We start from the raw sequence: 24873 nt of genomic DNA on the forward strand, positions 1-24873 counted from the left end.
TGAGCAGTAGTTCTTGTAGTATGGGTGGAGGCAAGTTGCGCATGGTAGGCGGGCGAGGCATCGAGTTTAGTATAGCAAGCGGTGGCCTTGCGCCAGGCAGCTTTGAGGTTGATCGCGAGGTGATGTTTTGGAGCCTCGGCATGAGCGTTGAAGTTGACGTGATCGTAGGTCCTGAGCATCGCCTCGTAAGCTCCAAGTATGTATTCGAACATTAGGATAACGTCATATATAGCTCTAAAGCTTCCTTGTTTACTGCGCGCCTCAAGGCCCTTTGTAGCCTTCTTGAGCGGCTTCAACACCTCGATATGCTCAGTTATCACCACCCAATCTGCTGCTTTGAGCCCGCCAGATTGCATCTAGGTGGGTGCGTCAGGTAGCTTGTTATCGCGCGACGGCGCGTATGCGTCGTCGCGCGCGGTGCGATCGATATGAGTGTTGGCGTATAGGTTAAAGGTTTTTGATAACTGGACTGCGCGCTCGAACGCGTCATGATAGCTGTTCCATCGCGTAAAAATAGGCTTGATCGGCTCTAGTATTGTTTCTGTGTGCGATCCATCGTTGACTGAGCGCTGAAGCGATGCGAACAGATTATGTTGCTGAGACGTTTTGATATAGTTGATGATATCGATCAGTACTCATAGCGGGCCGTCTCGTCGCCAGTCTCGCAGGTACCGCGCCTCTGTATCATGCTCGTTAACGCTATTGCTGTTATACGCCTCCTTATCAAGTCCAAACATGATTGTTTGGCCTACAAGGTTGAGCGTGTGAGGCGCGCAGCGGAGGCGGCGATAAGTAGCTTCGAAGTCGTATAACTCGCTGAGCTTGGCGACAGCTCGATCGATTGAGGATGCGTTGTCGAGGACGAAGTAGCCTAGCTTAGAACGATTAATACTCGCCACACCAAACCAACACCCGCGGCCGCAAAATCCTCCGGCCAAGAAAGTATTGGTGAGAAAGTTTGTCGCATAGGTCGACAGAGTACTCTGCTAAGTTGCCTTGTGATAACTACTTGTGTTTGTGTGTGGCTCTATAGCCTCAATTTTGTGTAGCCGGTTTTGGTGATGCGCGTGCATTGACTGACGGCGTGCATTGTGTCCACGGACACGGTACCCGTGAGGTACGTTATATATACATATGTGTATACAGCACAATAAGACAACTGCATCAAGCGCTCGTTTCGATAGAGAATACAACAAATACTCTGCTACAGTACGTAGCCTCTTGCACTAAAGTCGTCACACTAGTTGTTTCTCTACAACACATCTCTCGTAACTGCAACATTCGTCGTCACTATCACATTGTCTTTTCCATCTTGCGTTTTCGTCTCATCAGTAGTTCCAGTGGGGGTTAGACTAGCCTCTCGGTCAAGGAAGGTCAACTCCATCTCCTCCTCATCTACAGTGCCACCTTGGATGCGTGCCGTGTAGGTGCCACCTCTGCTACTGCTAACCGGTTTTCCGGATCCGGGTTGTAAGTACCCGGTGTTGCTGCGATTCGCCGTATGCATAGGCGTTGTCCGGACGATGAGGGGTTTGAGTGATGGGAGCGAGACGACAACAACTGCTGTGCACATTTCGGCTGTGCACCATGCATCTGTAGTTGTGTTAGTACTAGATAAGAACGATACGAGGACTGAGGTGGGTAGGTGAAAACATAGGAAAGTGGAAGCTAGTAGACTTACTACCGATAGCATCGGAAACGTTGTAATCTACGCTGTATACGATGAACCGAGCAAGGCTGATAGCCATAGTAATGGCACCTAGAGAGAATACTCCAACCAAGCCAATCTTCTGCCGTCTACGGAGCTTCAGGCAGTTGATGATGGAGAAAGGGAGACAGAAGACTAGACAAAACACTTTGTTAGTCCGAATGTTACGAAACGAATGAATAAAGCACTTACGCATCAAATCGGTACCGATATTCAATGCCCAGTTGATTGTCAGATCTGTGTAAGAGTTCCATGTTGAATTGAGCTGGTTTTCGATCGACCTAATGACCAGCGCGTGTCAGCGGATGGCATTGTTGAGTGTTGGAAGTTCAAGTTGCGCCATACCAGTTGTCCGAGATCGAAGGTGCGATGAACGTATCTGCCAACAGACTTGCGATCCAAGCGCAGCCTATGATAGCAGCAGTAACGTACACTGATATCCGGAGATGTTTGAATCCCCGAGGAATCAACCACCAGTAGAAAGCCACGAGAGACGCTTTAGGGAAGTACAGTCCAGTGTCAAAGAAGTAGCAAGACACGAAGACTGTCTGGGATAAGGTGTCAGTTAGCTAGTACTCCTGGAGGGAGTCCTAGTCTTAGGTGGTGCAGTTCACTCACCTTCAAGTAATCGACGGAATCCGTTATAGCCTCTTCGTTCAATGGGTGATCGACCAGAATGTAGAGCGCTTGGGTGGAGCAAGCAAACCACCCCAGTGCGCAAATCCATCCTCCCCAAACGAGGTAATCGGCAATCGTTAACCGTCTTTGCTCTACATGAAGGCGGATCCAGCATCGCAAGATCGTAACGGCTAGTGCAAGACCGACCAAGAGCGCCTGGACGACCTGTGTTGTATGTTAGCGAGGGCTTGAAGTGTTTGCTTTTTCGAAGCACTCACAACCGACGCTACTGTCTGCATTGCGTTGGGCAGCTATGCATACCGTATCCGGTGGAGGTTCAAGACGGGCTTCTTTCCGATAGATTGGGTCAAATGGTTTATGAAAGGGACAGTGGCGAGTGTAAGCTTTTTTCTCAACACTGACACCTGCATATACTGGAAATAGCCCTGACATAGACTAGAATAGTTTGACATGAGAGACTAGACGCGTGCATCCGAGGCAGTGGTATGGTTGGGTGTGCTATGTCCCGCATTGGTGCCATGATTCGCATAGTTCCAGGCGGCAGGTAGCGTGTACCCCGTGCTGATCAGTCGATGACCAACGGCGTGTCACATGTGGTTGCCATCCAGATAACAAGTCATTATGAATCAGGCGAGAAGGTTTTCTCTAATATGCTTGTGATATGCCGATTGTTCTGTGTTAGTACTGTACACGTGATAATGAGTCTCTTCGCAAGAAGCAGAAGAGCGCGGCAACTGCGAGCTATCAATGCGTTATTCCGTAACCTGTAATATACTTTCTCGGTGATGCCGGCATGCTTTAGATGCGTATGTAATTCTGGAAACGGAGGTTTCCATGCGGGACGGGTAGCGATACATAAAGTAGGGTGAGAACTCGATTCCTGTTTTCCTCACATGGCATCGCGCGAGTATCAAGGAAGGCGGGTGAAAAAATCCTGGAATTCTCCTATGGCGTTTATCCACTGCTGACGGTTTCAACGGTAGCGAGAGCTAAAATCTTCTTGACTTGTAGCGTAGTGCGCCAGGGGCTTGGCGGTTCCGCGGTACTGTTCTCGGTCAAGAACGCATTCGCGTGTATCGTCGACGGCGGCCTTCCCAGTATTTTGGCCGGTCCCTTTAAACCATAGCGAGCGAATATCGCATGGGTGGTCAAAGCCAGATTTGTTTCAGATGCACAACTAGGTGAGGACCGACTCCCCTTTTCGAGTTGGACAAGACGCGTATTGTAGCCTCAGTTGCGTAGGATATTGCTGGCTCGTTGCGAGGTGTGCCAAACCCTAACATGGATTCGATAGCAATCGTGAAATGATCTGCAAGGCTTCATAGGGTGGCGCGTTTCGTGACTCGCAGCGAAGATCATGATCTAGATGGAATTTTGGAAATCGTCATCTAGTTAGTGCAGCGACCACTGCAGGGGATCTACGCTACGAGAAGATAACAGAGGCTAACAAACCTTATAAGATCCAACCTGTTGCCCGGAGTTGGCTCATGCCCCGCCGAACACCAGACCACGTTAGGTAGGCTCTACTCTCGCCAGCCTAGCCACACTCTAGATGCTTACAGCGAACGGGCTCTCCCGGAAGGAGGTTACAGTGTCTGTGCGCGGGTCGAGCCAGGTCGCAGGTCGAGCCAGGTCGCAGGTCGAGCCACCCGAACACCAAACCAATATAATCGCCCCAACTTCAACGCGTCACAACTCCGCCAATATGGACCCGATTCAAGAAGCGATTGCAGAAATCGAATCGCCTGAAAATGGAGAAAAACCCTCGTACAGCGAAGTTGCAAAAAACAAAATAAAAACAAAAACAATAACCAGAGTTGACCAAACGACGTTGTCGCGACGACACCAAGGGCTTTAGCGCCCGCGTGACGAGGAGCAACGCGAGCGACAGTTACGCAACCCACAACAGGAGTTAGAACTAGTACCATACATAGAAAAATACGCAAGGCGAGGCCTGCCACCGACCCAAGAGATGGCAGCAAATTTCGCCAGCGCGGTCGCGAAGTGGGATGTCTCTGAAAGCTGGGTTACTCGGTTTCTGATCAAAAGGAACGGGCACTAGATGCAGGGGCAAGACTAAAGAGTGAATCCACTCGCGCATCATTAACACAGTTCATGAACGATACATAACCTTATTAGCTAATGTTTCTTACTGCTGCTATACGTGCCTTGTCTCTTCCAGCGAGGCCATACTGGACCCGCTATCGCTTTGATTACGCGATTGCAGACAACTCTCCACATCATTGTCGTTGTGGTTCCTATTATAAGGCGCGCTTTCGACTTGAATGTGGGTCTCGGTAACGATGCCTATGGCACTCGACGTAGGTCCAGCTTTGATGATCGAGTCCTGCGATCCTGAAGTACTACTTTCACGGAGCGTATCGAGATGGTTGTGTTTTTCTCGGATTACACTGCGGCGGCGATTGCCAACGAATCGCGATATGCGGTTTCCCGCACCGCCCACGATTGTGACGGTGCGTGCCGTGTTGGTGGTGGCATCTTTGGGAGTTGACTGCAGGTCCAAATCGTCGCCGGGTCGGGTTGTATTTGCTGTTACGGCTGTCACGTTCCGGTTGTAGGTGTGCTGGCGTACTGACATCTCGTTCGAGACCAGGATGCGTCTTGTGAAGGTATAGAGAAGTGCATCAATCCAACCGCAAGAGGTGAGAAGTGTGCCAACGACACAGAAGAATGCATCCGGCATCTCCGTTCCTGTCATTACGACCATTCGTCCAATGGCGATGGGGAGGGTTAGGATGACGTATACGGCTGGGTACAGTACCATGAACGTTGTCGCTCGAAAGAGCTTGGTGGTGTCGTTGTCCATGATGCTTCGAATTCGGCCTCGGAGATGGACGAAGATGTGGCCGTATACGGCTATGGTGCCGAATTCGAAGATGAAGATCCACAGGTAATGAAGATACAGGCGCTCCTTTTCAAACTCGGCTGAAACCCAACACCAGCCTCCTGCGCGGGCAAAAAAACGATTTCCAAACATGGCTGGCCCCAGGACCGTCAAGGTCAGTGCGGCCAGCCAAATGAACAGGATTGCAACTACGAACCGCCTGTATGGCATCCTGTAGCCTTTCACTACGCTCATCCAAGTATGTATCGCAATTGCGAGGACGAAGAATCCGCTGGCCACATCCCCAAGGTGCATGAACCATGCTTGTATGAAGCAAGGTGCGGTAGGGGCCACGATTCTATTGAGACGCAACCAATGGAAGGATATCGAGAAGGCAATCGACTGTAGGAGATCGGCCAGTAGGAGGTTGTAGATGAGGATGACGTATTGGTTGTATCCAACGTACGCTTTGTAATGTCTGCGCCATGATATCAATCGGTGGGTGATAAATACGAGGAGCGCCGTCACCGATATCAATGATAGCATCGCGCAGAGAGCAACGGGAATAAGGCCCTGCTTGAAGCTTGGTGTCAATGGATCCAGGCTGTTTGGGAAGGGGGAGTAGCGCTTTGCGAGCGTCGCATGGGATTCGAAGATAGCCATGTCGGATGCAGCTCGAGTCCTGTTGAAGTCGAGGAAACAGACCACAATCTGTACCTAGGTACAAAGGGGACCGAGTTGAGAAGAAACCATGCAAGGTTGGAACTTCTCAGAAAACCATTATGATTAAGAGCGGTCAAGGCTCCTAGTATTCGATCTTTATTATTTTATTGGGGGAAGAATGCATGACTGTCGGATAGTGTATCGATGTGTTCGTTCGAAGGGTCATGAGAGCGCCGTAGAAGGTCTGAGTAGCTCAGGGGCGCTCAAAGAAGACGTATATCGAAGGATAAAAAACAATTGCTCGAGAGTGTAGCAGAAGTGTTTGAGTAAATCAGAGGAAACGGAGCAGTGCAATAGGGTAATTTGAACGAACACCAGCACAGCGCCAAAATAACGTAAGAACAACTAGTGAGTCTATACACTTACTGGCCTGGGGTGCGTTATGCAAGTGCGCCATGCTTGACAGTAACTAAGACTATACTACACGTAGCTAGGCTAAACGCAAGCTTTGCTTTGGTATCTGTATTCCTGACTCATGCTCGCGGAGATCACCCTTATCCTAGGACCTATTTCAGCTAATTACTTATGGGGTATGTTTGCCACGTGAGAACATTCAAGGCATGACCATTTTCCTTACTGAAGCTCATGACCCAGCTGGAAGGTTTTTCAACACCCCTGTCGTGTCGTGGCTCAAGGCATTGCAACCACCCCAGTGCTTATTAGCAGATTTGAGGACAGACGATTCGGGCAGGTATAACCGACTTAACCGATTGCGAAACTGCTTCTCCATCGGTTCGGTTTTGAGCATATAAATTTTGCAAGCGGTTCAGTTTCTGATTAAAAATCGACCGAACCGATCGAATGAACAAATCTCTACTGCGAGGCTGGTGGATTTTTGTTTTAGGCCTTAGCGGGGGGAGTTTGAACGATCATCGTGGAAGTTGTTGAATTATTGTGATCGGCAAGCGATCTGCACAGACAAGCGAAATGCGCACCGTACCGAGATTTTACGCGTCTCTACGTTCGACCAGTACGTCTCAAGTCCACGACTCCTTCCTTCTCCATCGTCGATCTTGCCTTGCTAATGTCTCAACACTCCCCTATCCCATATAGTTTACCGAGAAAGTCTACGCTAGAGAAATGTAGGGAAGGAAGCGCTGCCGGGTATCGCAACCGTTGTGCAAAACCATCTACAATGTCCAACAATAACCACAACAATTACAACGTGCTATTTAGTAGTTAAACCGCCTTGCGACATGCCCTAGGGCCTCAATAATGATGGTTTTGGGATACCGAAATCAACAGGCATGTAATTTTTTGTACCAATCATGTTTCGGCAAAACCTATAACGACTCTATGCTGCTCTGCCAGCCAATTCTTGTTTCCCGGAAGAGGCTTCGAGACTGGGCAGGTCTTGGCATTTCGATCCTATGTCTGGTGCGTTAAGCGAAATTTGCAACAAGCCCGCGATACAGGTCGTACCAACTGTCACTAGAATTCAACGGAGAGCGGCAACGAATGCCCGCCCCCCGTCTGGAGCAGCAATGAATACCGGCAACCCGTCTGGAGTATTAGGAGCAAGAACAGGCGATCGTTGGACCCCGGCGACCTGCCAAGCCAGTTGCGCCATGAGCCCCGGGTCGCGGTAGAAGTCCGGCAGTTCGAGGTTACTGCGTTCGGACTCCAAAGTCCGGTAATGCTGGTGGAGATGCTTTGAAGGTGTAATGACTGGCCTCCACTGGACATATCATTCTGCGGAGGCGTACAGAGAAAAGTCCCTAACGCATAAGAACTACGAATAGACGTTAACTCTTTACGCGCTCTTGTACATTACGAAAGCATAAGGCAAAAGCAGAAACAATGTGCCCTTGTAATATTAGGCGATGGTCGCTTCGCTTCAACTTCTCTAAATTCTAGTTAGCTCTGCAGGTTCAGAGATGTGTAATGTTCCGCATTGCGCCACACGATGTCTAGTGCGTAAACTAGGTCGCCGATCAGCCTATTCGCCACATAACCCGCATCCTTGTCCTTTTTCTCTGCGGGTTCTCAGCAATTGGTTGACCATCGAGATCGACAGTTCAACTGTGTCTTGCATTTTGTCTTAATCACAAGGCCCAGTGTCTGGATCTCCTGCCAAGCTACGTGCGGAACGTTCCAAAATTGCCTAATTCGTTTTCTTTCCCTTGTCGGCATACATTCCTTCCAGGTGTACTAATTGGGCTCCCAAGATTTGCTGTAGAAGGAGCCGCGATATGACTCAAGACAAGGTAGGCCGCCGAGGTATCCCATCTGCCGAAGCACACGAGCACATGTTGCGCTACGTTCAGCAATTACACTTAGGAACAGAGTGCAATCATCACTATACTAACGATTGACACGCGGGTTCCGCAACGCTAGGATAGATTGGTTTAACGACTCCTTTCCTCCCTCCACTAACGAGTCGCCAGCTTTCCCGCAACGACCGTGTCTACCCATGCAGGAACCCTAGCATGGGACTTCCCAAATTTTTAAGTCCTTCCCACCAGCCCTTCAAGAGAATGCTGCCCCACACTTGAATACACTGGCAATGCTCTGAACCTGATTCCAACATGATCGAGAATCGGGGTCCGCAGTTACAGGGGGTACGTATCGAAAAGCCTGTAGTGAATTGAAAGTGCCTGACAACGAGAAAGGTAGTATCATGGATGGTATCGATGGCCTTTGTGGCCATGGTGTTGAGAGTATATGTGCGCATCCGACTTCTGAAGGCATTCGGATGGGACGACGCGTGGATGATATTCGCAATGGTATATCATCCGCTTTTCGCTACTATGAGTATCGTGGTTCGATGCTGACTGCTATCCAAAGCTCATGCACATTATGTTCGCAACTTGCGCCATCGCAGGTGTACACTACGGCACTGGACGACACTTCAAAGACCTTTCGCCTGAGGGGATATACAAAGCCTTGAGGGTACGTTGGCAGACCCACCGCTCGAAGTTGCATCGCGACTAATCGACTCCAGTACTGGTGGCTTTGCTACATCGCATACTGCCTCTCCATGATCGGCGCCAAAATCTCCATAGGCCTCTTCCTCTTGCGCATCACTCCTAAGAAAATTCATCACTGGATCATCTACACCGTCATGGGTCTTACAGTGCTCACCGGCATTGTGTTTCTCTTCGTCACTGTCTTCCAGTGTATGCCTATTTCGTACTTTTGGGGCCAGGCGCTCGGCGCCGATGGATCGTGCATTAACATTTACGTCATTATTGGTCTTACGTATCTGTACAGCGTTATCTCGGCGATATGCGACTTCACGTTTGGATTGCTGCCCATTGTGCTGGTGTGGGATCTGAATATGAGCAAGAACTCAAAGATTGCGCTAATTCCTATTTTGAGTATGGCTTGCGTGTACGACTTCCGATATGTCTTTGAACCTGAGATCGTGGGCTGATGATGTCTATAGGGCCAGTATAGCAGTCATTGTGCGCATGGGCTTCGTAATGAAGTTTGTAACCAATGATTTCCTCTACGACACCGTCGACATCGCGATCTGGTCCGACATCGAACAAGGTCTTGCCATAACCGCCGGTTCGCTTGCTACCCTGCGTCCATTATATCGTCTGGTGTCCGACCGTTTCGGCTGGTCAACACGCGCATCCAGCAATGGTCCCAAGATCAAGTCACAGTACGATCGCTCGGGGTTCTCGGATCATAACAAGAGAAAGCGCAGCGGGCTATTCAGCTTCACAACACTCAATCCTGGGGGGAAGGAGGATGAGGAGTATGGACTGGAGAATTGCAGACCAATAAAGCTGGAGGAACATGTCGTACCTGACAAGAGGGGTTCCTGGGTCGGACACAACGTGTTTTAGCGTGAGAAGCCGTCTGCGGCATGATAACCTGCGTTATCATAGGGAGTTGGACCTATCCCCGTACTTGCTTATAGTTCTTGCTCCTACTTCTTTGATAATCTGGAAGCTTTAGGGGCTGTGCATGGAAAGATGGGATAATGAGTGTTCATGTTCGAAGTTAAGATTAGTTTGGAACTACGCATCGAAATTGCAAGGTTCCTTCGAAGAGATTATCATATGAGCCAAGCCCAGAATTGCAGTGCGGACTAAGAAAAGGGCTTCACGCAAACGTCAAATGTGATCTCTGTCTGCATGTGAGTCTATATTTGACTTACATGTCCTATTTCATCATTTCGAGTATTGCTTGTGACCGTGTCGCAACACCGAATCACTGCGGATATACGTCTCCCATATCTCGTCCTTCACAAATGTCTAACGTAGATAGGCCGTTTCAGCCTCGGCAAGTGTAGATACTCGAGAGGCATGGCCAATACCTTCCGCATACGCGCGGCTTGTGATTCTTTGTGGCACGAACAGTGAATTTGCAGGTATAGCATCCGGGCGTCTTTCGTTTGATTAACTCGGTTAATTCGAGATAGAATGATCACAAAGCTAAGGGTGCTAGTACGGCCCTCGGAGGCAATAGGATGCGAGGAGAGGCAGGCTGTGAAGGACAGAGAGAACACTCGGCGACGACGGGTATGAGTGATGGGAAGACGCAAGGTCCCTCTTTGCACCGGAGGTGCATCTTGTGCCGTTCACAACACCGTATACCTTCCGACTGTTGTGTGCCACCGTGAGTGCTGACCCTTAATCGCATGCGTAGATTAAGCGGTCGGCTGCGGGCGCGTCGCAATCTTGGAGCAAACGGTGCGAACAGATGGACGTTGCAACGTGCCATCAGTGAATGGCGATGGAGATGAAGCTTGAGCGAGAGGTTGCAGATACCAGGTCTACTGGATCAGATGGACGGCGTGTTGGGCGTAGAAGATGGGCGTAGAGCGCGTAGGCATCTACGGTGTAGTTCGAGCTGGTCAACAAAATGCGATCTGCAGAATCGGATGATAAGCGCGCGTCACGTGGCGAAACACAGTTTAGCGTTCTGGGTGGCGCTACCGTGTCCGTGCACCAAATGCGCGCTGTCACCAAATGCGCCGAATCCGCGGAAACTGCGCCTGTAAGCTTGAGGCTGTAGAGCTACACACAATAGCTATTTTCACGAGAATCTTTGATAGAGTGCTCTATAGACCTATGCGACAATATCCTTTCATACATATTAATTGTATAGAGTTGCTGTTCTGCCGCTGCGGGTAGTGTGGGTGCGAAGCTGCTGAGGAGGCTCTGCAGCAACAACACGACTACGCGCAGCAGCAACACCTACTTTCGGCTTCTTGTTTGGTGCTGTGCTTTGTGAAGCCTTACGCTTGCCTCTCTGGGACAATTGTAGAGCTTTTTCACAGTCTTTCTTCTCCTTGTCCTTGCGTCGTTGCTCTTTGCGCGCATCGATTGCCTTGCGCTCCTCTGCCTTCGCCTTCCTCCGTGCCTCTTGGTCTCGTGCACGCTGCGCCTTCTTTTCTTCTGCAATCTTGTCGTTGTATAGCTTACTAGCCTTCTTCAACTCTCTCATATTAGCCTTGTCTAACTCATCTGCTTCCTTCTCTTCTTGTGCCTGCTTCATGCGCACCTTGGCTTCTCTGAATGACCGCGGAGTCCACATCATTGAAGGGCCCCAGTACTCATAGTGTTGCAGCAGGTCAAGAGGCTTGCCCTTTATCTCTCTCCTTTTCTTGACAGTAAGAGCGTCAAGCAAACCCTCATTTTCGCTCTGCAGGAGGGTGTTCTGTATAGCCATGTGGTGGAGCGATTGCTGAATAGTAGATGCGTCCTTTTCTGAGGCACCACCTAACGCGCGTTTTATAACTGTATTTAGTTTCTGCCATGCCTCACCGCCATATGTAGGAGCTTCCTCTGACGCGTTGCTAGAGGTGTCTGAGTCGTCATTGGTGAAGCGATCGAGTATAACGTCGGGGTTGAAGGGGTGTACACCTGTTGCCTTGAACGAGCTGAAGATGTTCTTCGCAGTAAAGCTGCTCACCCAAGCGTCCCAGAACAGGCCAAAGAAGTCAGCCTTAGTTACAGGCACTAAGCCTTGATGCTTGTGAAGGCGTGTTGCGAGCTTCTTTGAGTATGCTGTGCTGAGAGGCTTAAACATCACCACATCGAGCGGCTGCAGCGTGTGGGTGCTGTGAGGTGGATAGATACCTAACAGTATCTTATGCCTGTGGCAATACTCAAGAAACTCTTCTGTTAGGTGGCTCCCATGGCCATCCACAAGCAACAGGCGGTACTTTCTTCGAGCTTTCGGTGCCGTGAAGCGCTCAAACACCTGCTGAAGCCAGGCAAGACCAAGACTATCGTTCGACCAGCCACTGCCTGATACTCCGAAGAAGGCCATATGTTCTCCTACCTTCACGTCCTCCACCCAGGTTGATTGTATGTTGTTGGAGTCAGCCGCATAGATAAGAGCCGGCGGCAACGCTGTACCATTGGCGCAAACACACGCTAACAAGCTTATCCACTCGCGATTGCCATCCTGTAGCATCTGCTTAAACTGTTTCTTCTTGAACAGCCTCTTGCTAAAGATCCTCTTCTGTCTACCAACGGCTCCAATCAGGAAGCCTTTCTCATCCATATTGTATGTGTGCTCTGGCTCCACTTCGTAGAAGTCGATCTTGCCGCCCAGGTGTTCAAAGTACACCTTGTACTTATCACCCGAATCAGCAGCGTGGCGTTTACGGTCCATAGAAGTGCTCCACTAGGATGTAAGCTCATCTTGGTGTCGGTGGAGGAAGCGAGCAACCCAGCTTTCAGAGACAAGGTGTCCAGCAATATCAGACGCGTAATTCTGCACCATTTCTCTTGTAGGAGGTAGCTTTCGCTCTGTTAGCTCCTCTATATACTTCACAAGTTCTGCCTCCTGTTGTGGTTGTAGATTCTGTTGTGATGTTGACACCTCTTGCCGAGAGCGCGTTTCACAGCGGTGCCTGCGCGTCAACGTTGAGCGAACAACACCATGCTTGTCAGCTATTTTTTGCCAAGGGATCTTGTCGCCAGAGGGTATAGAATCACACTCTGCAAGCGCTTCTTCGATACCTGTCATTGTTGTTGTGTTATGGTGTTGAGAAAAAGTGGCGCATATCAGGTTTCCGCGCATTTGGTGATGGCGCGCATTTGGTGCACGGACACGGTAATGCATCGTAGTTCCCGAGACCGCCTGATCCGTGCGCAAATACGGTTTCTTTCCATCGACAGCACTATGGAATTCTTCAGCGCCTTATGAAGAGTGTGCCTGACTGTAGGCAAAAAGACGTGTTGATATTCAGGAGGTGAATATCTTAGGATATGTAATTGCTTACACACCTCCCTTAGCTTCTAATCATAGAAGATAAAGCTAGTTTTCAGCTTGACATTGCCAGGGCCCTGTGCATGTGTAGGCGGCCATAACCTGGACTTATTTTGAATTGCCAAGGCGAGACTGATAGTGCGCTCAAATGCATGGATTTTTCGCTTATGGTGCCCCACCTTGTTTGGTGTCCACGCCAAGGTTGCTTAAGGTTCCGAGACGGAAAGTCCGGGCTCATAACTGTAGGCAAAAAGACGTGTTGATATTCAGGAGGTGAATATCTTAGGATATGTAATTGCTTACACTGACACTGCACACCTTTATTAGGAGAGGGTTTTCCTATTGCACTGTCCATTGGAGAGGAGTTCTGTGGAGGCCTTTGTAAGCAATCTCAATGTTCGGATCACATTCTGTAGCGCTACTAAGCAGCAGCTGAAATGTGAAGATCGCTGCCAACAGTTGCATTAGACTCAACGTCTGCTTTCCTGGTTGCATGAGCTGAAACTATTATGGTTCCCTCTTCTGGTCATTTGGGCTATGGGAGCTCGGGAGGCCATTTGATTGCGGGGACGCGAGCCCCAGATCTAACATTGTACAGATGTAGCTATCTCGGATAGTACCGCTTGCAGCCCATATGTTGACGTCAGGGTAGATCCATTTCTACAGATCATCTTGATGCGTATCCTTGATTGTATCTGGCTACTAGCCAATCGAGACCCACCGGACCAGCAAAGCATTCGCTCTCTCCAAACCAAAGTCTAACACACAGTGTGTCCATCAACCAAGTAAGTTACTTGGTTGATGGACACACTGCTAACACATTCTTAGGGGCTGCAGCAGTGCGCGTCCGGAGTAAACTACGCTCCATAACCGAACTCCTGCAGTGCAAGCTGCGTATGTGCCTTACCACTTCCGTTTCTAGGCGGCTTGCAGTGCCTGCAAATAGGATTTGGGCATGACATCCAGCAGTGACATGGTATGCAGCTCAACAATTTCGAATGAGGAACCATTTTGGCGCTAATACCCTTCTAAGTGCAGTAATCCTTTACCTTCACGGTCCGGACTCTCGTTCCCATTACATCCACCCAGCAACGAGACGCGGAGTTAAACCTTATTAGCATCTTATGAGTTATGATTACGCAACTGAATCATCATAGCTAATGCTTTCCGAGGAGCTGGTATTAGCAATAATGTGATCAACAAAATAGGTATGATTGATGTGAAAGATCACGGGTTCCTGATCAGTCTCTGCCACTATATAGCTACATAGCTGTGTATTCTAGACCAACTGAACTCGTAATTGTCAAGTAGCCGATCTTCTACATTTCAATATGAGGACTCCACTACTTGGCCTTCTTGTCCTTTCACTCGAAGCCTCACGAGCCGTGGGAACACTGATTAGGATGCAAAATGTCCATGTCGTAGAGATTGACGAGAATACCGAGATCGACGAAGAAAAAGGCGTGATGAGTTACAAAGAGGAACACAACTCGCCTTTCCAAAACACACGGAACTGCAAGCAGGCAGGTTATCGTCTAGCCTTGACCCGTGATCGGAAGTTCGCTACGGTATGTTGTTTATCGACATGGTATATATTCCAACCAACTTATCTTACAAATTCAGTGTTGTCCACAGGGGCAAGCCCTCAGGGGTTCGAAAGAAACTGCATTCGATTGCTGCGCTGCCGATCATGATATCACAGGTTCTCAAGAAGTTGGCTATGGATGCTGTGCGACAGGTGAAGAATGGGATGGCATAAAGTGCAAGCCTTGCGGGCCGCCTGCGGAAGAGCCGGTTGTGGAAGAGCCGCCCTGCACTTCTGGAATTAAAGCTGGTAAGCAGTCTCGGAAATAAAAAAATTCGTTAAGCTGAGAGTAAGAAAAGGGACATGTTACACTTTTACCTTTCTTAACGGACGCCGCTGGGGTTACAACGGAGCTTACTATGCTGCCGCACCAGAAGAGATGGGGCAACAGTGGGGCAAATTCAAGCTTTGTAAAGACGAGGACTGCAAATCTAGTGCACCAATCAACCCTGGCGACAGTATCAGAATCAAGGATGTGCATGGCAGACCCAAGAGTAAGCCTATCCAAGAGACTTCGAGCTTATCGCCGAGAACTGACGGGAGCTAACTGATATTAGCTGGGGAAGACCCTAATCAATGGCTCAGTCGTGAGATAAATGGAGGACACATTGGGAAAACACCAGAATATTCCAAAGCGGGAACATTTTCGTTGACCAAATGGCCATGCGGCAAGTACTGCCTTGGTGGGATCGAAGAAGGTGTTGCTTTCGCATGCCCCAACGACAAGTAAGTTGAGTTCTCATCTTCTGTTTCCCAAGCTGACTACAATATCTTGCAGGCCAGCGGCTACTTTTACTACCTATGATAAACAATCATGCATACCCCTTGAACTTCTAGAGGTTCCCTGCGACATTCATGCAAAAGAGAACAATTGTATTTGGAGAAACGGGTCTGACCAGTGCTGCAACAAGATGGACTGCAGCCACGTAATCTCAAATGGACAGTCAGACGTCCTATAAATATCCTCATCAGACTGGCGAGCTTTCGAGCGTACGGTCAGCTGGCGATATAGTCAGGAAGGGAATAGCTGACGCATATAGATTTTCGATATTCTGCCCGTTGAATGGGGTTCTTGCAATAGGCTTTAGCTCAGGCCGGATGGAATGGGTTCCTGTCATTACTACAACAGGCCCGACATGACGTCGCATTCTCAATGCTATCCTCTTCCTCTTTGAGACTTGAGAATCTGATTTGGTAGCTACATGTGCGCAGTGCTCGGCCCTTCCCTGTGAAAACATTCCCTTGATTGGTGATTCGTGCTCAGTTTGCCTACTTCACCCCACGAAAGGCATGGTCAGCTGTTCCCTCACCGCTGCGTCTAGTCTAGCTTCTATTCTAACTCCTGTGTCGCATCTGCTCCATGACAATTACAATAGTGCTGTCCGCCTATTTGTTCACACTATAGTAAACAGTGTACATGAAGAGTATTTAGAGACGTTGTCGCTCAAACCAAATCAGTCAGCACGCGTGCGTCGGCGGAGGTGGCATTTTGCCACCACTAGCCGGGAGGACGGCCGAGCCGCACCGGCCCTGACCTTGTCGAGTTGTGCTGAATCCAATGGGACTGGGAGATTTTGGGTAAAGTACGTTATGAAAGTTGGGAAAAGTATCGGACCTGAGAGCCCCATTGATAAGCATGGGCCATAAAGGTTTAACGGAGGCCTTGTGGCCCGTGCTTGAAACGGAGATCCCGTTCCCGTGCCCGACTTTGGGTCCACAGCGGGAGCTGGAGCACACATGAGCTAAGCACAACCAAGCTCAGCATCGAGCCACTTATAAGAGCGGGTCGAATGGAGTCCAATAACCTCGACAGCTGCTGCAGGTGTGCCCACTTTCATTCTCTGCTGTATGTTGGGGCGGTGCCTGCTCGTACGGGACTCTCCGCACTCGATCCGTATGACATCACCGATCAAATTGAATGTCGAATGATATTGTTGCTAGAAGCCACTGGAAAAAGTGGCGTATGATACACTTACCATTTCCGGCTCTTTCAGCTTGTGTTGACGTGGTCATGCGCTGACTGGAGTTGCCCATTTTTCTGACCTTTTCTACTCAACGTCAAGATTTAGACTCTCCCAAATGTCATATGCGTTGAACTTTTTGAAAATTGATACAGGAGTGTGCGTGTGTGTGATTGCCACCGAGAGTTTCGGGTCAGTGAGTGTTTGAGGACGGCCATGCCATAATAGGTTAGCTCTTGGGGACGAGACTGATCTGAGGCAGGCGCAATGGGGTGTTCTTAGCGAGACTGCAGGACTGAGCAAACTCGCACAGTTTTGGAGGGTCTAGAACGCATAGCCAAGCTATTTCACCATCTCCGGCGCTTTCAGCTACAGGCTACCCATTGTTGTTGACGTGGTCGCTCGGTTAACCAGCGAAACAACAATAGCCAGCTCACTGGTCCACCAGTACTTAGGAAAAAAGACAGTCGCCCAGCAATTGCCTAGCCTAAGTTGATTGTCAGCTGCTTCATTGAGGCTTCAGAGCTTGACGGACAGCGACTAGATTAGGGCCCGGAAGCAAGAGGAACCTGGATCAGGCCCACTGCGGAGCCAAAACTGGACCCTGCGACAGGTCAGAATTAAACCTGTCGCCTATTGGCTTGATACGCCCGGAGCTTCGCAGGTCAAGGTCAAGCCAAGACATCGCGTGCATGCGCGAAATAACGTGCGGGTGGCTCGAGCGGCGGGGCCGCAGGGATGCCTTACGAGGCTTAGCTCAACATGATCTGTATTGGATCACAGTCTCAATCTCAAACTTTGAGATGATGGTTTGGCAACAACATAACCTCACGAATACCTACTGCAGTGGCAACATGCTACAAGGGTGTGGCAGATGCGGGTTGGCCATCTACTTAGCTTGTGGTGGCAAATTTGCCGCACGTTGCTTTCATTACAGCGTCATAAGCATTGCCGTCAGCGTTGTGTTTAATAGACTACTATTACCGCCAAGACCTAAGCATCAGAATGTAACTATCTTCTTTCAAGGACACCAATCAGCCAGCCATGCATCCATTTCCCTCATGATGACTTGGCACCCCATACCACACCGCCTCGTGGCCTCCATCTGAAGCCGCCTGGAGTGCGTTGCTGAAGTATCCACCCTGCGCGTTGATCTCAGCGCCTTTGTCGAGTAGCTGCCTCACCACCGCCTCGTGGCCTCTGTACGAAGCCGCGTAGAGTGCGTTGCCGTAGCGTCCACCCTGCGCGTTGACGTCGGCGCCCTTGTCAACCAGCAGCTTTACTACCTGCTTATGCCCATTCTCTGCCGCCAACAACAGCGGTGCCTCGTCGTCATCATCATTTGTGGCCTGTATATTGGCTTTTTCCCTCAGCGACTTTTGCGCCGTCGCCTCTTGGTCATGTCTGGCAGCCCACAACAGCGCTGAGCTTCCAGATTGTTGTACATTGTAGCGGTAGAGGTAGCTATTTAGAAGACCGTAAAGGGGGCGGTTGGCCTGTGCAACGGCGTTGATATCTCTCTCGGATTCTAGGTATTCCGATATATCCCGGAGCAACTCATTTGGTAGATCAAGCAGTGGCATTGCTGAAATAGCACTTGTCTGCTTTACTAAATTCAAGGTAGTGATGAAAACAACCGCCTAGCAAGCACCATAAGCGGGGGTGAAGCGGGCAAAAATTCCAATTTAATAGTAGGCACGTGTTGTGAAGAAAGCCTTAAAAGAGGGTTGAGGACGATGGTGGGGCAAGCGGCGGCAGGGTGACTGAGCCACCAGGGTTCAGCATCACGTGGTTAAGTAAGCGCGTTCAGAAGCAGAATCGAACAACATTGAAGGTGATTTGGCTCTTGATGTCGCTATCGGTAGCAGGGAAAGTGGCCAACCCGCTGCGGTTATAGGGTTGGAATGAACGTCCACACTGGATAGCATTGCGAAGAGATATAAGGGCTGTTGTTGATGACAGGACGGCATGCAGCCTTATGGAGCGCAGCACCTCACCAAGCAAAGCTACCATCAGATCTCTGCTCTACCCTTACCAGCGCTTATAGGCATCGACGATCCAAACTCCTCATTACCCTCAGGTACCAAACTAAAGCATCTTGCCACGCCCCTAGTGATTGCAGTGCTTATGCGAGAAGCCGTTCGTTGTATAACCGTACAACAGCTGTATCCCTAAGATATGCGGACCCTTTCCACCTCTATGTGTGCGTCAACCGACGGCGATCTTCCAGTAACACCCACTCCGCTTGCTAAAGCCTAGACTCGGATCTTAGTATTCTGGATCATGCCAGTTAGCGTCTGTCCCTGGCCATGCCCGCTGGGTGAGACCTGCCCGCCCTATTCTTAGACGCCTCTTAACTCATTGTACTCTCTTCAACGAGCAAAGGCGATATGCGGCTACAGTTAGGTATATTTGTTGCTTGCGATATGCTCGAGAGCACGAGGGCGTGGTAGGTCGGACGAGGGATCAACGGCGGGTCTTCGGAGCTGTAGAGCGGCGCGATCGTTATCTCTATGGCATGCAAGTTTTTGCGTTAGCTATGGTCGTGCATTGCACTGCATCATGAAGCTGTACGATAGCTGTATGGGAAGCTGATTGCGGTTTCGATACTGGGTGTGCTAAACGCCGGGGCCTTCTAATCTAGCCAGCCCTGCTTCCAATCTAAGCCGGACTTAGAGCCCTTGGCAAAGATGTTGCACAGCCACACATCCACAGATCTAGCGTCAGCAGCGATAGGTTACAGCTAGGCTGCTTTAAGCTAGATATGCGGGGCTTCCTTATCTGGCACTTCTAGCAGGCGGACTTGGAACCAGCACAGAAGCACGACAACCTCTCGAGCTCAAGCGCAGTGCTCGGAGTAGGATGATAATACGACAAGCTTTCCCTTTTCGCTCAATCTGCCTTACAAAGCCGGCAATACTGGTCTTGCGGTCAGGCCAGAAGTCCCTGGAAGAGTATTTGCTGAGAAAATATTGCGCCAGAAGACTAGAGAACGCCATCCAATGAATCTGGATTGGAAGTGGCGATGGTTTTTCCAAATCAAACACTTCGGTAGAAGTCTCGAAGTTTTCCCGCAATACACCCAGGAATCGGACGTGCTTGCTGTATGTCTCAAGCAAACTTCTGCATTCCCATGAATTCGACTCTGTCATCATATAGTCGTCTGGCATACCAAATGGCTCGCGGGGCCAGTTCGTCAAGCAGATACAATACGTATAGATCCCTATAGTACACCGCGAATGCATAATGAAAACTCGATGGCTGGACTGCCTTGACCACTCGTTCTGTCGAGACACGAGGGAAATAGTCTACATCGTCGTCGTGGTATCCAGAGGAGTGCTTCCTTCGACAGGCGAGAAAAGATCAACTCCATATCCGCCAACGATCCAACAAATTGTCTGGAAGGTCAATGCCCGCTCTTTCTTGCCGTGGAGAGTCTCGAGCGAATCGAATCCTTTGATTACGTCCGCGTCCAGCTTGTGCATGATCTCGTTCATGTGCCAGTACCACACGACTTTTCCCTGTACATCTACTGACGCGACTGTGTCGAAAATTCTTAGAATCCAGGAAGTAATATCAGAGTAATGAATCTCCTCAGAACCAGAGTCGTGAAAATCGTAAGTCTTGATCATCAGTTCTTCGAGGCTAGCTTCATAATTCACCTCCATACCAGTCGTCTGGAAACTTTGTTGGAGTATTCCAATCAGTCCGTATATTCGGTCGTCAGAGATGCCAACAATCAAGTCAATCAATCAATTTGCTTGATCCCAGACCATCTTGTAGTCCGTGACACAGTGCACGCACCATATGTGGGTCCGTGATCAAGCAAATTGATTGATTGACTTGATTGTTGGCATCTCTGTCGGTCGTGGAATTTTGAGCAATGTCTGCCATCTGCGACTTGAAGAATGCTCCCCATGGCCTCATAAATTGAGTCGCCGTCCCAAGATCTTTCGAACTCTAGCTTGACACGGAAGAGTGAGAGAATTAGCTTACTCATATGTTGACCGTCCAAGGTTCTATTAAAGTTGTGTAATTTTTTCCAAGAACAGTAATGTGGCCCGCAAACTAAGTGGAGCTTTTTGGCAAGGACACACTCCTGGACAATCCAGATACGCTGGAAGTACGGTCGGTCACACAATCTTCTCATCGCCAATTCTTCTGCTAAGAATGGGACTATTGGTTGAAGCTCTTGCCAGAAACGACTATATTGCCTTTCCCCAAAAGATTTGTTCAGGTATTCCATAGCCAGGGCTGTATTATCGCCACTCCGTTCAAGGCCAAGCCAGGCTATGACATGGGATGCTTGACGGTATATCTTTCCCATTATGGAAACCTGATGATGCTTTTCCTTGCCATTCGCCTGATCGATTGCGATGGCGTCGATCCAGAAACAAGGCGAGTCTTCGTCGAATAGCCTCGTGCTCGATGTATCCGCCTGGAGGGTTCGTATATGTTCCAAGGCGTCGCGTAGGTTCTGCCGTATCGTAAACACCGCGCCGTCTATGATGATATCATGTACCTCTAAGCTATCACCCCACTCATACGAGAGTGCCACGAATCTTGGGCACTCCGTAAGCTCATAAGTTTGTATGTTGAGCCGAATGACGTCTGTGTCAGGCTGAAGTTTCAGAAGTCGTATTTGTTCGGCTGGACGCGTCAACGGAATATGCTTAAAGGTTGTTTGAGACATGGCAGCTTTTCGTAACAGCATGTGTGCGCGGCGAAGGGGGTTGTCGTAGAAGTCTTGTTCGTAGAGTAAAAGCAGTGAAAGTCGCATTCAGCTGAAAATGCCTCTTGCGCTGTCAAGGCTGGGTTCTATCGAGGACATCCAATGAAAAGGCTCCGCCCCCAACCTTTACGCTTCGAACTTCCGAGGCACTACCAGTTCATTAATACCCAGGTTTCTCAGATTCAGGCGCGCTTTTCAGAGACATACCAACTTTCATCGGGTCGTAATCTGAAAATAAAAGACTTCCTGTACACCGATGGCAATGTCGCTGCGCACCCAAATCACTCGAACGACTGGCGCCTTCTATCATTAACAGTCGATGGGTCAGACTCATACGGCCGCTGTGTTGACGCAGGATTTGACACCAGTATCGTGCTCTCATGCTGGGTTGTGTATAGTCTTTGCCTCTGTTTTTCTCAATCGTTTGACTGGAAGTGTTATGGCAGAACCGCTGTACGGCTCATTGTATGTATAACGTAGATTGTACTTGATGGTAAGCTACCTCATTCTGTATCGAACCATGTGCTAACCTGTATATCATACGTCCCACCATCAACGTCCCAAACCAACTGTCCATCAACTTGAGTATACCCCTCCTTTCCTATCTTCTCACCATTCACCGTCAAAACCACCTCCATATAAATTCCCTCAACCGGCAACCTCACGGACCCCTTCGTCCCCACCGGCGTCTCAATCCCCACCATATACCCCTCCCCATTCTTATTCATCACCCAGCCCACCCTAAACTTCCCCAACCCCGTCATAAACCCCACTTCCGCTTCCCTCAAATCGCCAAACCGCGGCTCAACAACCCACTCTCTCCCCGCGGGCTCCGTAATCCTCAGTCCCACCACAAACTCCGTCAACGCACTCGTAGGCCCCGAACTCCAGCCATGCGCATGCGACACATAGCTCGGATCATATCCGTACCCCCTCTCCTGTCTATACCCAAACGTCCCATTCGTCCTATACCCCTCTATCACCGTGCTTCCACCCGTGCCGTTGGGGTGATTAGCATACCAGCCCCAACTCCTGCGAATCAATTCCAGCGCACGATCTGTCTGACCGACGGTGAAATGGCTCTGGATTTCAAAGGAGGAGATGAATGGGGATATGTTGCCGGGGAGTTCTGGTGTTTCGGCGCCGATGGGCGTCCAGTTTTTCGTCAACGCGGTGGAGATGGACTGGGCCTGGGCGGAGGAAGGAGAGACGAGGGAGAAGAGGAGGGCCATGCTGTTTGCGTCTTGGGGGTGGAGAGTGGTGAGTGTGGCGTTGTCGCGGAATGCGCCGTAGGCGCTGTCGAAGGTGTGGGTTAGGATTGCTGATTGAAGACACGTGGCGCGGGATGTCCACGGTTCCGGTAGACTAGTGCCGTTGGTCATCGCGGTGTCGTTCAGCCATGTTGCGAGCTTCGCACCGGTCTGCAGTGTATGATACAAAATGACGTTCGCTTCGGTGTTGTTGAAGCCAGTCTGCCAGCGCGCCCAGTCCCTCGTGCCCGTCTGATTGAACAACCCAGATCCATCCACCTCGACTTTAGCATACACATACTCCATAGCTCTCTTGTACCTCGCCCAATTCTTCTGCACAAAGGCTGCATCGTTCGTGTAGAGCATGTAGTTGTACGTCCCGATCATCGTCCACATATGGTACGTATCGCTATTCTGCTGCAATAACGGCGGTCCAGCTTCCGGAAACGAGCCATCTGGATTCTGGTAGTCAAACATGACTTGCAATGCATTCTTCACGCTCTCGAGATCTCCAGTGCTGACAAAAGTTGAAGGGACGGCAATGCCCATGTCGCCTGGCCAGACGGCGCGATCGCGCTTTGCGCCATCGACGATGATGGTCTCTCCTGGTCCCAAAGTACCATTGTTGGCCCAGCCGTTGGCGAGCATGGGAACCCAACGGCCGGTGTTGGATGGTACGGCGTTGGTCTGGAGCGTGTAGGCGCCTGCATACCATATCCTATTCAGCAGCTCGTCGTTACAATGGAAATACCCCTGATATGCTCTCAGATTCGACCATGTAGGTTGGAAACTGATTTCAAGCTGCACATCCGTGATGTTCACGTAGGTGCGCGTACAGTCCGTGCGCAGTCAACGAGCCAGTTCAGTCAACGAGCCACCCCAACCCCCGCTGCCTCATGAGCCCACCCAACTTCAACGCGTCATAACTCCACAACCATGGACCCGATTCAAGAAGCGATTAAATATATCGAATCGCGTGAGGCTGGCGATAAATTCTCGTACCGCCAAGTTGCAAAAATATTCGGAGTTGATCGAACGACGCTGTCGCGGAGGCACCGGGGCGCACAGCGACCCAGGGACACACAGGTGGCCGAAGATCGACGAAACCTCAACCCACAACAAGAGGATGAGCTTATTGGATACATAGACGGGACTACAAGAGACGGTGTACCACCTACACGAAGTGTTTTAAGAAATTTTGGCAGCGCGGTTGCGCAGCATGAGGTCTCCGAGAGCTGGGTTACCCGGTTTCAACACCGTTATCCTGACAAGCTCATCACCAAATGGGACACCGGTATGGATCGTGAGCGTCACCTGGCTGACAACAAGCGTAAATACGAGTTGTACTTCAACTTGCTGCACTCTAAGATGCAAGAACATGGGATTGAAGAGCGCAACACGTACAATATGGATGAGAAAGGCTTCTTCGTCGGCATCGCCGAACGCACTAAAAGGATCTTCTCTAAGGCAGTTTATGAGTCAAGGGAGCGTACAGCGGCGATGAGAGATGGCAATAGAGAATGGGTAACGCTGCTGGCTTGCGTATGCGCTTCTGGAGAGGCATTGCCGCCCGCTCTTATCTACCAGGGCACCTCTGGGGTTCAATCAAGTTGGGTTGACGACCTGTTGGCCGAACAACACCAAGTTTTCGTATCCCACTCGGCTTCGGGATGGTCAAATAACGCTTTGGGACTTGCCTGGCTTCAACAGGTCTTCGAACGCTATACAGCAGCTAAAGCTCGCCGGCAATGGCGCCTTCTCATCCTTGACGGCCACGCCAGCCACCTTACGCCCGATTTTTTTGGAGTATTGTGAAGCCAAACGCATCATGGTTATGGTGTATCCACCCCATTCAACCCATAGTTTGCAGCCGTTGGATGTCGTGCTCTTTTCGCTGCTTTCGAAGCACTACACTGAGGAGCTTACCTAACGCCTCTAGCGAACCCAAGGCCTCTCAAGGATCACTAAACGCGACTTCTACAGCAACTTTTGGCTGGCTTGGAGCTCTACAATGACTCACGATCTCATATTGAAGAGTTTTCAAGCTACAGGCGTATGGCCGATGGACGCAGACCTAGTGCTTCAACGCTTCAACAACGACCCACAACAACAAGATGACGAGCTAGGAATTGGAGAGCAAGGCGACGGTGATACCTGGCCTTAGCTGCGCAAAATTTTTGACGCTGCGGTGGTTGACAAGGCTAAATTTGAAGCCAAACGGCTGTCCTAAGGCCTGCACTCGCTGCAGGTC

The 24873-nt window shown here is 50.0% G+C and overlaps 6 protein-coding genes across 6 annotated transcripts; 2 read left to right on the forward strand and 4 right to left on the reverse strand.

The window, feature by feature from the left end:
* Positions 1-1252: 1252 nt before the first annotated feature.
* On the reverse strand, positions 1253-2625 carry ALTATR162_LOCUS9384 (uncharacterized protein; the record flags this gene model as incomplete). Its single annotated transcript, XM_043317017.1, has 6 exons — positions 1253-1593; positions 1682-1843; positions 1901-1989; positions 2054-2256; positions 2327-2551; positions 2605-2625. The coding sequence occupies 6 exons, from the start codon at positions 2623-2625 to the stop codon at positions 1253-1255; spliced, it is 1041 nt and encodes a 346-aa protein (XP_043172952.1).
* A 1880-nt stretch (positions 2626-4505) lies between these two features.
* ALTATR162_LOCUS9385 (uncharacterized protein) lies at positions 4506-5855 on the reverse strand (the record flags this gene model as incomplete). Its single annotated transcript, XM_043317018.1, has 1 exon — positions 4506-5855. The coding sequence occupies one exon, from the start codon at positions 5853-5855 to the stop codon at positions 4506-4508; it is 1350 nt and encodes a 449-aa protein (XP_043172953.1).
* Positions 5856-8714: 2859 nt separating this feature from the next.
* ALTATR162_LOCUS9386 (uncharacterized protein) lies at positions 8715-9712 on the forward strand (the record flags this gene model as incomplete). The annotated part of the gene is made up of 3 exons (XM_043317019.1): positions 8715-8807; positions 8860-9248; positions 9304-9712. The coding sequence occupies 3 exons, from the start codon at positions 8715-8717 to the stop codon at positions 9710-9712; spliced, it is 891 nt and encodes a 296-aa protein (XP_043172954.1).
* A 4713-nt stretch (positions 9713-14425) lies between these two features.
* On the forward strand, positions 14426-15638 carry ALTATR162_LOCUS9387 (uncharacterized protein; the record flags this gene model as incomplete). The annotated part of the gene is made up of 5 exons (XM_043317020.1): positions 14426-14662; positions 14718-14928; positions 14979-15173; positions 15237-15405; positions 15458-15638. 5 exons carry the CDS (start codon positions 14426-14428, stop codon positions 15636-15638), a joined length of 993 nt encoding a protein of 330 aa, XP_043172955.1.
* A 2036-nt stretch (positions 15639-17674) lies between these two features.
* Positions 17675-18223, reverse strand: ALTATR162_LOCUS9388 (uncharacterized protein; the record flags this gene model as incomplete). The annotated part of the gene is made up of 1 exon (XM_043317021.1): positions 17675-18223. The coding sequence occupies one exon, from the start codon at positions 18221-18223 to the stop codon at positions 17675-17677; it is 549 nt and encodes a 182-aa protein (XP_043172956.1).
* Positions 18224-19948: 1725 nt separating this feature from the next.
* Positions 19949-23270, reverse strand: ALTATR162_LOCUS9389 (uncharacterized protein; the record flags this gene model as incomplete). Its single annotated transcript, XM_043317022.1, has 2 exons — positions 19949-20317; positions 22356-23270. 2 exons carry the CDS (start codon positions 23268-23270, stop codon positions 19949-19951), a joined length of 1284 nt encoding a protein of 427 aa, XP_043172957.1.
* Positions 23271-24873: the final 1603 nt, after the last annotated feature.

This window comes from Alternaria atra (genome assembly GCF_907166805.1).
Source record: "Alternaria atra isolate CS162 genome assembly, contig: 29, whole genome shotgun sequence".
NCBI lineage: Eukaryota > Fungi > Ascomycota > Dothideomycetes > Pleosporales > Pleosporaceae > Alternaria > Alternaria atra.